Raw genomic sequence first — 13,697 nt, 5'->3', positions numbered from 1 at the left:
GGGTTATAAATGATAACAAATCATGTTGCTAATTTTACCTTTCCCGTTCATTTCTGGCAAAGGAATACTATAATCACTAACAGTAATATCCAGTATTAGGGTGGTTTGATTGTGAATCAACAAATGTTCAAAATTAATTGACAGGTGATTTTGGAAAGGAATTAAGAAGAAGATGAATATTGTTTTGACTGTTAGTCAGTAGTCAATATCAGTCACCCTCTTGCTTAACTCATCTAGGAATTGAAGATACAAGCTGTTGAGGTCTCTCCACCTGATACCCTGACTTCACAGCCAATATCCAAACAAGTCTTAATGTGGTCAGATTACCTTTGTTTCCCCTGAATAAGCAGAAAAATCAACACCCTTTACTAGGAATTAACAGAATTTAAAGAAAGATAATCATTTATTCTTCCATAAAATTATCACTAATTTTCCTAGTTTCTTCATATTTTTACTTCACAAGCAAGTACTTTTTCTATTTTCTCACTTACTTCTACACTTTTATTACTTCTCTTGAAGAGGTTTTAGGATTGCATTGTTATCATGAAGATGGTTACCAAGAAAAGGCATTTGGTTCATAATCTCTCAGAAATGTTCATCTTAGCAAAATTTTCCATTGCAGATAGACATAGACTGAATTATTGAATTATTTAAAAAAGAAGCCTAATACTCTTAAGTCTTCTCATTATTAATAAGAATCCTTTTAAGGAAATTCTTTGGTGATGGTTTGGACTATATATAGAAAGGTATATAAAAAGCTAAAGAAAAAAATTAATCAAATAAATTAGAGCAAAGTCTGCCCTCTGCTGCACTTCATTGGTTTCCACCCAGTCAGGTTTTTAGTTGAAATAGCTCAGCACTAACAAATCAATCTTAAGTCATTAAATTTTTTTTTTGGTAAGGTCGAAAAACAACATTAGTGCCTAGATAATAGATTAAAGCAATTACCCTATTATTATTTTAGGACACTGTAAATTTCTAGTACTGATGTATTTTTGTTACCAAATGGCATTTATAAAATAATAATGATGCTGAAATATATATGAATCACGTAAAGTATGTCATTCCAGGGAGCCAGCTAAATTGATCATTGATCATTTAAAATTCTTCCTTGTTTTGCTTAAATAAGGGCCAAAGCAATTATATTTTAACAAAACAAAGAAGTTCTTATTTGGTAACTAAAAAATGCTAGTTTTCGTTTAACCCTGAATTTCTGGCCGGGACTTCCCACACTGATTCAATATTATTACTTAGGCGTTGAAACATTTATTCTTTAAATCTCACCTCAAACAGTGTCAACCAAAGCCTAGAGTTCTTGTATCCTTCCTTCCTGGCCCCTGGTTGGTGTCTGATTTAGAACTGACCAAACCAGTATTAGAACTTGACTTTTACAAAGATGTGTCTATCACTCAAGGTCTGTATTTCTAATAATTCCTTCCACTAGGCACTTCCTATTTTCTCATAACTAGATTATATATATTTAAATAAAACCTTCTTTTAAAAATCTACCTTCATTTCCCTCTTATTCTTATAATGAAAACACAATGCTTTTCATTTCTGATACCTTCCACTCATTCCTCAGATAATATAATAGACAATATTGACACAAATATATAATGTTGACTTCATTCACTGCCAGATTCAGTAAATGAAGAAGAGTTGGGGCTATAGGAGATAAATCCTTATTCAAACCTGCAGCAAAGAGAATTAGAAAACTACCCAAGTAAATTGGTTAAAATGTCATTTGTTTATTCAATTGACTTCACTATAAATCTGTTCTTTGAAACAAAACATTCAATTGCCCTGCAAGAAGATTAAAGTCCAAGCCTTTTCCTTGTACAGACAAAAAAGCAAAAAATGAACATTTAATCAACATCCACTGATAAACATTCCAAAGAGCCATTTGTGTAAAAGTATTTACTGTACCTAAGATGTCACACAGCCTCCCCAGCTGCATGTTCTGCTGCGTGTTGAAGTCGTCAATATTTTGTCGCACAGGCTGGGAATATCCTAAAAGGCAAACCAGATGTCAAAACCCAGAAAGAGCAAGTCAACATGGCAAAATGGCACACTAGGATTTCATAGTGTCATGGTCCACATTTCCAGGAAAGAATTGTCTCCGAAGCATCTCGCAGAAACAATCCAACTCCTAAGAATGAGGTCCTTGCTTTTCAGGGGATTAAGCATTAATTCTGGAAGATGTGCTGAGCAGCATATTCTGCAACAGAGAGGTTCATAGTTTTCAATATCAGCAAAGCTTCTGGGAATCAGGATTATAGAAACACGGGAAAAGTTTCAGAAATTTTAACATGAATGTTCAAAAGAGCACGTAAGAAAGTTATGCTCAGGTTTAAAAACTATATTGGCTTTTTTTTTTTGCCTTTTATTTTTTATTTTTTTATTTTTTTAACATCTTTATTAGAGTATAATTGCTTTACATTGTGGTGTTAGTTGCTGCTATATAACCAAGTGAATCAGCTATACGTATACATATATCCCCATATCCCTTCCCTCTTGCATCTCCCTCCCACCCTCCCTATCCCACCCCTCTAGGTGGTCACAAAGCAGAGCTGGTCTCCCTGTGCTATGTGGCTGCTTCCCACTAGCTATCTGTTTTACATTTGGTAGTGTATATATGTCCATGCCACACTCTCACTTCGTCCCAGCTTACCCTTCCCCCTCCCTGTGTCCTCAAGTCCATTCTCTACGTCTGCGTCTTTATTCCCGTCCTGCCCCTAGGTTCTTCAGAACCTTATTTTTTTTTTTTAGATTCCATATATATGTGTTAGCATACAGTATTTGTTTTTCTCTTTCTGACTTACTTCACTCTGTATGACAGACTCTAGGTTCATCCACCTCACTACAAATAACTCAATTTTGTTTCTTTTTATGGCTGAGTAATATTCCATTGTATATATGTGCCACATCTTCTTTATCCATTCATCTGTCGATGGACACTTAGGTTGCTTCCATGTCCTGGCTATTGTAAATAGTGCTGCAATGAACACTGTGGTACATGACTCCTTTTGAATTATGGTTTTCTCAGGGTATATGCCCAGTAGTGGGATTGCTGGATCATATGGTAGTTCTATTTTTAGTTTTTTAAAGAACCTCCATACTGTTCTCCATAGTGGCTGTATCAATTTACATTCCCACCAAGAATGTGCAGGAGGGTTCCCTTTTCTCCACACCCTCTCCAGCATTTATTGTTTGTAGATTTTTTGATGATGGCCATTCTGACTGGTGTGAGGTGATACCTCATTGTATTTTTTTTTTTTTAAATAAATTTATTTATTTATTTATGGCTGTGTTGGGTCTTCGTTTCTGCGCAAGGGCTTTCTCCAGTTGTGGCAAGCGGGGGGCCACTCTTCATCGCAGTGCGCGGGCCTCTCACTATCGCGGCCTCTGTTGTTGCGGAGCACAGGCTCCAGACGCGCAGGCTCAGTAGTTGTGGCTCACGGGCCCAGTTGCTCCGCGGCATGTGGGATCTTCCCAGACCAGGGCTCGAACCCGTGTCTCCTGCATTAGCAGGCAGATTCTCAACCACTGCGCCACCAGGGAAGCCCCATTGTAGTTTTGATTTGCATTTTTCTAATGATTAGTGATGTTGCGCATCCTTTCATGTGTTTGTTGGCAATCTGTATATCTTCTTTCAAGAAATGTCTGTTTAGGTCTTCTGCCCATTTTTGGATTGGGTTGTTTGTTTTTTTGATATTGAGCTACATGAGCTGCTTGTATATTGGGATTAATCCTTTGTCAGTTGCTTCGTTTGCGAATATTTTCTCCCATTCTGAGGGTTGTCCTATGCTTCTTATGTGGCATTTTGAAGATGTGTCCTGGAATCACTCTCAACTGACACACAGATTTCAGATAAAACTCTTGCTGTTGTGAATATGTATTTAAGTAATTCTAAATACTAAAGAAATATGCTTCTGTTCACACAGTCAAAAGATCTTTTAACCTTAAAGGACAATAAAGGTTAATGCAGTTACTTTGTCAGTACTAATGAAAGCTTCACCGTTTTCCTTCATGTCCATTGGAACAGCAGAAGGAAAACACACATGGATTTACTACTGTCCCCAAATCTTCCACAATGGCAACAGCAGCGGCAACACTTTCTGCTATTGCAGGGGTTAAAATAAAAAATGAACGTGGACCAAAACATGAACTTAAAAGGCATGCATACTCACAAGCAGTATAACTGCTTATATGAAATTCAGCAACTGTAGGTGTAACTTTTAAAAAAATAAAATTGCTTTTCACATTTTGAATAGATGCTTCAATGCCTCCTTGTGGTTAGTGAGCCCAAACACATGTTTCAAGTTAAACTGCTATAGATAAAGTGATTTTAAATACTACATCTTCGAGATGTGACACAGATTTCCTTGTCAGCATAAGGAAAACTATAGCAATTCAGGCAACAGGGCTTCAGATCAAATGAACTCTGATAATTGGCTCTTTGCTTTGATGTTAGTGTTTAAACACTAGACAATGTCTGGAAATTAAATGAGTTTACAATTCATCTAAAAGTCTCCCTCTTGCTTTATGCAGATGAACTTAAGAACTAAAAAGGCAGAAGGATACGTGGGCTGTTTGAATTATTTTTGAAAAATTATTAATTTCTAAAATAATTTTGGGACCTCGTCCACATATGAAAGTTAATATAGATAGCTATAAAGAATTCCATCTTGATGTGTGGTTGCAATATTGTAACTCTTGGGATTTTGCCTATGTATAATTCTATCTATACTCAGATAAGTGTTTAGGAAGATGTATTGTGAATAACTTATATATCAAGACTCTAAGAAGGCAGGAAAATGCCTAGAGAATAAAGTATGATTAAGAAAAGTGCATTAATCATTCTGTGAACACATTCTATGAACGCATTTCCTTTCAGAAGTAAAGATAAAAGGCAGTGTGAGATGGCTCATTAAAATGATGTCCAATTTAAAATATAAAGGATGTCTGATCACTCTGTTGCCACATATGCAGCATGTGAGTGAGTAAGTCCGTGTTTCAATCAATTACTCGAGGTCAGTTTTCCAACAAATTACTTAGTACCTCTATTACCCTGATCAAGGATGCATATAAATCCACCTGCCAATGCAGGGGACATGGGTTTGAGCCCTGGTCCAGGAAGATCCCACATGCTGCGGAGCAACTAAGCCCGTGTGCCACAACTACTGAGCCTGCACTCTAGAGCCCATGAGCCACAACTACTGCGCCCACATGCCACACCTACTGAAGCCCGCGAGCCTAGAGCCCGTGCTCCGCAACAAGAGAAGCCACCGCAATGAAGCCCGCGCACCACAATGAAGAGGAGCCCCCACTCACCGCAACTAGAGAAAGCCCACGCGCAGCAACGAAGACCCAATTATGATTATGCAGGATTATGATAAAACTGGTTACTCAGTTAACCCTACAAGTACACCCATTTTAAAGAACTGTATGTTAATCTCAGGACATTGTTATAGAGGATCATATGAAGCAACAAATAGAAAAACATTTTGTAAACTGTAAAGTGCTGTGTAAACAGAAGATATTTTAATGTCACAAGCTATGTGCACTTCCAAAGCTTGGAACAGCAACAACAAATTCTGTCACAAGCAACAGATCATTCCACATGAGCAAGATACAATGCAAGGCACATTGCTATCAGCAGAGCAGAAATTAGGAGTCAATTTTTTTAAAAGTCAGATTTATTCTTATGTTTTGTACATCCACAAAATACATGTGTTGATTCCTGGGTGAAAGACCTCATTGATGCTGGCAGCATATATTAAATACAACAGTGACTTAACCAGGAAACTGTCAAGAAGGATGTTGTGGCCTTGGGAACTTCAGCAGACATGCCCAGTGGAATATAATACACTTTGGAGTATAATTTGGAATATAATCTACAAAGACATGGATATATCAAAGGTGAGACTAAAAACACCAGAGGAGTTTTGAGAAACCATCTACTTCAACCTTGTCCCATTATAGATAAGGAAATTCAGGGCAAGTGCCTTGTTTCTTGTCCAAGATAACATAAACCTACAAATTATTATGTAGTTCAACTACTACATCTTTAGCTCTTGTGACAAATATGGTTACGTCAAGCAAGAGAGAAGACGACTGTCCAAGAGTGAGCAGAGAACTCCAGAAGGGACAGAGGCCCTTTGCCTCTTTTCCCACTTCTATTGTTTTAAATTAATTTTTATTGGAATATAGTTGATTTCTTTTCCCACTTTCATTTTCAACTGTTGTGTCAGACATAATAGTGGCCATCCAAAGATGTCCACGTTCTAATCCCCAGAAACTGTGAATATGCTAAGTTACATGGCAAAGGGGAAGTAAAGTTGCAGATGGAATTAAGGTTGCTAATCAGCTGACCTTAAAATAAGGAGGTTCTCATGGATTATTGGGCTGGACCCAGTGTCCTCACAAAAGTCCTTAAAAGTGGGAGAGGGAGGCAGAAGAGTAGAGAGTTACAGCAGATGTGACTACAGAAGACAGGCACAGAGATGCCACATTGCTGCCTTTAAAGATGGAGGAAGGGGGCCCTGGGCTTTCCCTGTTCATTCCTTTATGGGTGGCTTCTAGAAGCTGGAAAGAGTGAGAAAACAGATTCTCCCCTAGAGCCTCCAGGAAGGAATGCAGCCCTGCCCACACCTTGATTTTAGCCCCTTTCGTACTTCTGAACTACAAAATTATTGCTGTAAGGTAACAAATGTGTATTGTTTTAAGCCACTAAGCTTGTGGTATCTGGTCAGAGGGCAATAGAAAACTATTATGACTGTCTACCTTCCCTTACTCCCAGTAAGTACCACCTCCCAGACATTCTACTCCTCTTTCACCTGTAATTGAAAGATGGGGGATGGGGGACTGAGATACATAATCAGAGTCCAGAATAAGCACTCAATAAATATTGTTGTTTTACTATTTCTTTCCTAACCTCAGCTGAGCGTGACTTAAATTCTCAAAAGGAACCTCACTGAAATGTAGAGAAATTATTATTATTACGTGCACAAATTATTTGAGCTATCAAAGTACTGTTCTTCTAGCTTATGGTGTTGATTGGCCCTAACCACCATCAGGTGTGCCTGACCACCCTTTTCTAAGAAGGTTCTCAGTCTCCCCTCACTGTCATTCTCTGGCACCCTCTCTTCACCACACTTTTCTCATTTTGTCATTACAGGTTTCTTTGCTGGCTTGTTTACTTGTTTGTTGTACATTTCTCCTCCCCACTGCATCACTCTGGCTCCTGTAGCCAGACTGTAAGCTCCACTGGAGCAGGAATGCTGTGATATCGCCAGTCAAATGAGTCAATGAAATGTGCCTGAAGAGCCTACTCAAAGAATCTGTCTTTTAAATTCTTAGCCCTTTCTCTCTTGTGTTTACATCGTTCCCTCCTCTCCTTTCAACACTCATGAAATTGGGTTCTCTGATCTGGAGAACTTCTGGGGAATTCAAAGAATGGTAAGTGGGATTTGTAGCTTTTTCTAGGTCCTCATCAGCATAGAATAAAACAGCACTGGCATAAAGGGGCACTTTCTCTTATCACTATAGAGAGGAACGCAGCTTCTTTCCTTATGCCACCTTCATCACCTGCAAAATATTCATAGTTTGATAGAGTGTTCCATTTTTCCTCAAAATATTATTGCCTGGGACTTCCATGGTGGCACAGTGGTTAAGAATCTGGCTGCCAATGCAGGGGACACGGGTTCCAGCCCTGGTCAGGGAAGATCCCACATGCCACAGAGCAACTAAGCCTGTGCGCCACAACTACTGAGCCTGCGCTCTAGAGCCTGCAAGCCGCAACTACTGAGCCCACGTGCCACAACTACTGAAGCCTGTGCGCCTAGAGCCCGTGCTCCGCAACAAGAAAAGCCACCACAACAAGAAGCCCGCTCACTGCAACAAAGAGTAGCCCCCGCTCGCCACAACTAGAAAAAGCCTGTGCGCAGCAACGAAGACCCAACACAGAGCCAAAAATAAATAAATAAATAAATAAATTTAAAAAATATTATTGCCTCTGCTTCACACTGAAGAAGGGTACCGGTGCTGTCTCTCTGAAGTTATCTAACTACCATACTTTTGGTCTTCTATTGAACCAAGGATGCTCATTAATGGTTACTGGCTACCATTTCTCCATCCTCATTTCTGCCTTCATCTCCTTTCCCATCCCTATCCCCACTCCCACACAAACTCTTATCAGATGATGCTAATTGCCTCTTTGCAACCCAGTAAACTAGTCCTGCTAGGATTGGCTTTTCCTTCACAGCAACTGCAGAAACCTAAGAACATGAGCAAGGCCATGCTCAGTGACCATGCCTCCTTGGGACTGTGGGTGCTTCTGAGACAGGCCCCTGCCGTTGCAGTAAAATCAAGTGTTCTTGAACCCTGCTTGTTACTCTGTGGTTGACTCCTAGTTTATTTTGTCTCCAAGTTCTATTCCTTACAATGGTACCTAAGGCAGAGAAGGGGTTAATAATAGATTTCCAGTTACCACATAGTTGTCATTCATCCAATCACCCTGGCCTGAGATGGTAGTCATCCATGCCTCAGTCTGATGGACTGGAGCAGTGGTTCTTAACCTTTTCCCCATTTGGAAACGTGTGATGGGTAATGTTCAAATGCATCACACACTCCTAGGGGCATACGCAGGGTTACAATAGCAGTAGCTGTAACTCCATCCCTTTCTCTTCCACTCAAGAAAGCACACTGGTTGCAAGCTGAGCAAGAGTGACATTATTATAGAAATAATCTTGAATTGCTCCAATTCATAAAAAGTTAACCATTAGCTAACCTTTGGACTCTAATAGTAAAAATTTAGGGAACATGTGAACATACTTCACAAACGATTGCACATCAGCATACTGCAGTCATCTAGAGAAATGTAATCTAGACATTATGGTTTTAATTACTTGTGCAAGTGTGAAAGCACAAGATACTGAAATAGGAAGTAAGATACAGCAAGAGAGAGGCCTATCTGGGTTATTTATATAGTCCATCCAGTGCCAATTTGATGAAAATAAAACTGAGAGTTGTTTTTTGGGGGCTTCTGAGAAAAATTAGAGAAATTTGTGATGAGGACATAGAAAACACAGGACTTACTCAAATCTTTGTTGAGTTTTGAAAACATTCTCAAACCAAACTGTCCAAATGGATTCTGTGTCGTTCTGAAAGCCTTTCCTTCAGAAGAGTGAAGACTTTCTCTTGTTCAAACTTTTTGTCTGCGACTGGCACAGCATTGCATGCAACTAAAGCCAATGATTCTCAAAGAGTGGTTGGGGGATCCTCTGGGGGACTGGGGGCCTGGAAGGTCAAAACTCTTTTCAGAATAATACTAAGATGACATTTCCCCTTTTCAGTATTATCTTCCCACAAAATACAAAAAGTTTATTGATTTCAGATTCCATATTGCAACTAACTCCTAAAAATTATCCTTGTTGAGTTTTGGTATAAAATCAAAGAAGAATATACACAGTTATCTGAAAAGGCTGTAAAATATATAAAGTATACCTCCCTTTTCCAAATACTTATCTGTATGAGACCAGGTTTTCTTCATATGCTTCAACCAAAACAACATATTGCAACAGATTGGATGCAGAAATAGATAGGACAACCCAACTAACTTCTATTAAGAGATTTGTAAACTTGTCAACCAGTGCCAATCTTCTCACCAATTTTTTTGTTTTGGAAAAGAAATGTTTTTTTAAAAATAAAAATATGTTTTTTAGATTAACATTGGTAATGTGCTTACTATTGTTATTTTAAAATAAATTCAAAATTTTTAAAGTTTCTCAGTTTTAGTTTCTAATGTGGTAAATATAGACAGATACAACCCATGTAAACCAATGCTCTTTAGGGTCTTCAATTGTTGTTACAATATGAGGACCACTGAACACAAATTTTAATATTTTTTATGAGAATGAAGGAGATGAAAAAGATTATATTTTATCTTAGTATAAGCAATACTTTTTTTGGATCATATCCTAATATTAATCATTTCATCAAAAGCCCAGGAGCTGGTGTCATTTGACACCCAGTTCAGTGCTGTTTCCATATTTCATGGTACAACATCAGATAGCTCAAGCTCAACTGGGTAATTTAATATTACAGGGTCTTGGGGCCAACCCTGATCTAACCAGTGAATGAGTGTTGATTTGGATTACTTGGATGAATGCAACATGGATGAATAGAAATATGTTTTCATTTTAATTTGAGCTATAAATAAATTTGAAAGTTTTAAATGTACTTTGTTCCTGGTCCCCAAAGATCTGGATTTTCTGGAACTGCTGTCTGGGAGATCTTGGCAGTACATCTGTTTCAAAGATCTAATGTGGCAATATCATAACTAAACTGAGGATTCCATCCTACTTGCCAAAATACATGTTGAAGACTGCAAAGATTTGACTGAAAGTCCTGATTTCCCAGCCCTGAGGTGGAAGCAACAGAATCTATCACGTCTTTGAGTTGTCAACTCAAAATGGGAAAGTAGAAAGGGGTCAATGTACTTGGAGGCACAGTAAAAATATGATTCCAGATAGAACTCTCTGGACTCTGGTCCTCCACCCTGCCCCTGTTCACAAATGGAGGCAAGCACAGTTCTTACCCGTTGGTGAAAGGGAGTGGGGTTACGAAGGAATTGTCTCATGAGCATTTGGGGTATGGCAGTTGTGCATAAAAGTTAGTTTTTCTATCTTTTAGGCTTTTGTGACAATACAGAGCAACAGAAAAACATTTTCATGAACCTTGTAATAACAGGATCCACAATTTTATGGAATGGAGTATCTTGGAGACCACGAACTCTGTTAACCCCAAGGATGATTTGCTGAAATAATGCACAGTTGGAAAAAAAAAGAGGCTGAACTATATACATTCCTTTTTGCTATTAAATCAGTTGGCAATGAAATAAAAGATCACATAGAGAAAAGAGGAAATTCCACCTCAATACATTCTCTATTTGTATTTTAAAGGAGGAAGAGAAGTGAGAGAGGAAAGTCATCACTGGGAGTTTAATTGGCTGGCAGCAGCCCCATATACCTGCTCACGGCACCAGAGCCCCATACTTGGCACATCTCATTTAATGTCAATATATTTTAAAATGCCACTGAGTTTAAGTGTAGTAGCAAATGATGCATTGTAATAGAGAAACACAGGGGTTAAATTAAAAGTGGAGGTAGTAACTTGGCCAAAGAAACTGGAAGCAGAATTAGTTTGTAGGTTTTATTTAGACCTCTGATTTTTCTAGGGGAACTGGGATTCTTTGTTGCAGTTCTTTCTTAATTTGTATGATAGATTTTGCTTAAAATAGACCCTACTATTCTATTCCTGCTATGAACCATGGTAGATTTTTTTTGGTTATAATTATATTTCATTAATAAAAATGATAAAAATATGCAATTATACAATTAAGAGATCAGTCTATATAACCTGGAAAGGATGCCTTTCTTTTTATCATCTTATAAAATTACAAGGCCAATCTGTTTCTTTGGACAATTAATCAACAACATCCTACCTCTCCTGTTGGTTAAAAATAGCTAAAACTTTTTGTTACATCTGAGAATACTTCTCAAGATATGTAACAGCCAATCATGTTTCGTAATTCCTCCTTTCAAAGAGGTGGTTACTCTGCAATGTATAATTGTCTTCATGTTCGTATCATCAAGCCATAGATTTATTTATTTATTTATTTATTTATTTATTTATTTATTTATTTATGGCTGTGTTGGGTCTTTGTTTCTGTGCGAGGGCTTTCTCTAGTTGTGGCAAGTGGGGGCCAGTCTTCATCGTGGTGCGTGGGCCTCTCACTATTGCGGCCTCTCTTGTTGCGGAGCACAGGCTCCAGATGCTCAGTAGTTGTGGCTCACGGGCCCAGTTGCTCCGCAGCATGTGGATCTTCCCAGACCAGGGCTCGAACCCGTGTCCCGTGCATTGGCAGGCAGATTCTCAACCACTGTGCCACCAGGGAAGCCCCAAGCCATAGATTTTTAAATACATGATAAATATTTTGTGGTCAGAAACATTGCTGAAAGGCCATGTTTCCTGTGATTGTGGGTTTGGATAATGCAATTACTCCTGTGTGTGCAACACTGCATAAACAAATAACCAAATGCCTACAACTGTAATATATTATGTAGTTATCAGCTACTAAGCTTTCATTTTTAGGGTTTGAATAACTTAGTGCAGCCCCAATTGGCTAGTGCACGGTGTCATTATTTCTGGGGCCAATTCCACACCAGATTTGATCACAAATTTCCTACGGAAATAGAAAGAGAGGACAAGGCTGCAACTTGTATTAAATGCGTACCTGAGTCTTACATTCCTACCAACTGATTTCGATTAGTGAATCCCTCTCAACTCTGGGAACAAAATTACTATATTGAATAGATTTGGGGGGGCCATGTATTTAGAGAAAAAAATTGCTTCACTTTCATCCACTTCTATTTTCATGAATTGTGTAGGTAAGTCTCCAGTGCAGGTGACAAAGTAGCCATGTTATGGCTAGCTGAAATCTTCTTCAAGTATTCCCAGGGGAAGTGGTACATAAGAAAAAAGTGTGCCATAATCATTTTTTTTAAAAAGTATGGTTTGACAATTATGCCTGTGGAATAGGTACCAGATGACAGTTTAATGCTAGTTAAATGCAATTTAATGTCCACAAGTCATTTCATAACCTAAAGCATAAATTTTAGAAACAAATACAATTTGATCAAAGCCCAAGTATTATTCTCTTGTGAAAATGTGAACTTGGGCTTTTTAAATACTTAGTTGAGAAAAATATCTGAGCTTGTTCTTATCTCTTGGAAAATACATGATTAGCAATTTTTCTTGCTTACCTAAAATGGGTTATTATGTTGTTAACAAACAAAAATGACTGCAATAGGGAAGACTTTCAGATTTATTATGTATTTATTTAAACTGAGTATGAGTAATCTAGAAGAAAACTAGTTTTACTATCAGATTTAAAATAATGCTTTCTAATTCTAGTTTCTGTCCAGGTTATTTTACTACTTAATTTATATTCAGCAAGCTCTTTTGGAATTTTAAGACAGCTTCATTTAAAATTATATTTTATTAACCAATTTATATCACTAACCGTTACTTTCATTATCTGACCTCTTTGGAGGCCTGTTTCTATCAGGCTTCCCTGCAGGGCTGACTGCTTGGGGATTTAGAGTCAGAAGTGGGGGTACAGGAGGGAAGAAGTGTGTGGAAATTGGATCTATAATACCTTTGTGCTTGTCAACATTAAAAAGTGGGGGTCTTGTTTCTATTTCTGAATAAAACAGAGAATGCAAAACAAAATTTCCCACACAATATCAGGTCAGGTCCACAATTAGTTGCAGAAGCAAAAGGCTTTTGCACCTTATTCTAAGGACTCAAGTCAGTTAATTGGGTTTGCAATTAGCCTCTCTGGTTGCAATCAATTACAAGTGCAATTTCTGTGTGTGAACTAATTTTGTGTGCAAAATAGTCCCACCAAAACAAAAGCCTAAGTTAGAATGAAATTCAGATCTGTCTTACCTCACTTACATACTAAGGAGGAACTAATTTCTTCTGTGAGCCTTAAAAAAGACCAAACCTAAAAGGCTCTATGTGACTGAAGTATTTTCTTAACTTTTCTATAAGTACTTAGATGTAAGTACTTTAAAATCTAAGAAAGTTTGCATTACTTTGTTACTACTAATATTTTATTTATTTAACCT

The 13,697-nt window shown here is 37.9% G+C and overlaps 1 protein-coding gene across 1 annotated transcript in view; it reads right to left on the bottom strand.

Moving 5' to 3' along the window:
* IQCH (IQ motif containing H) overlaps nucleotides 1-13,697 on the bottom strand; it is a 221,912-nt gene that overhangs the window by 95,911 nt on the left and 112,304 nt on the right. Inside the window, 1 exon segment of the mRNA XM_082449136.1 lies at nucleotides 1,927-2,010. Coding sequence (XP_082305262.1) covers nucleotides 1,927-2,010 — 84 coding nt within the window.

Source organism: Balaenoptera physalus (genome assembly GCF_965194825.1).
Source record: "Balaenoptera physalus genome assembly, chromosome: 2".
NCBI classification, from domain to species: domain Eukaryota; kingdom Metazoa; phylum Chordata; class Mammalia; order Artiodactyla; family Balaenopteridae; genus Balaenoptera; species Balaenoptera physalus.
This window is presented reverse-complemented; position numbering and strand designations above follow the sequence as displayed.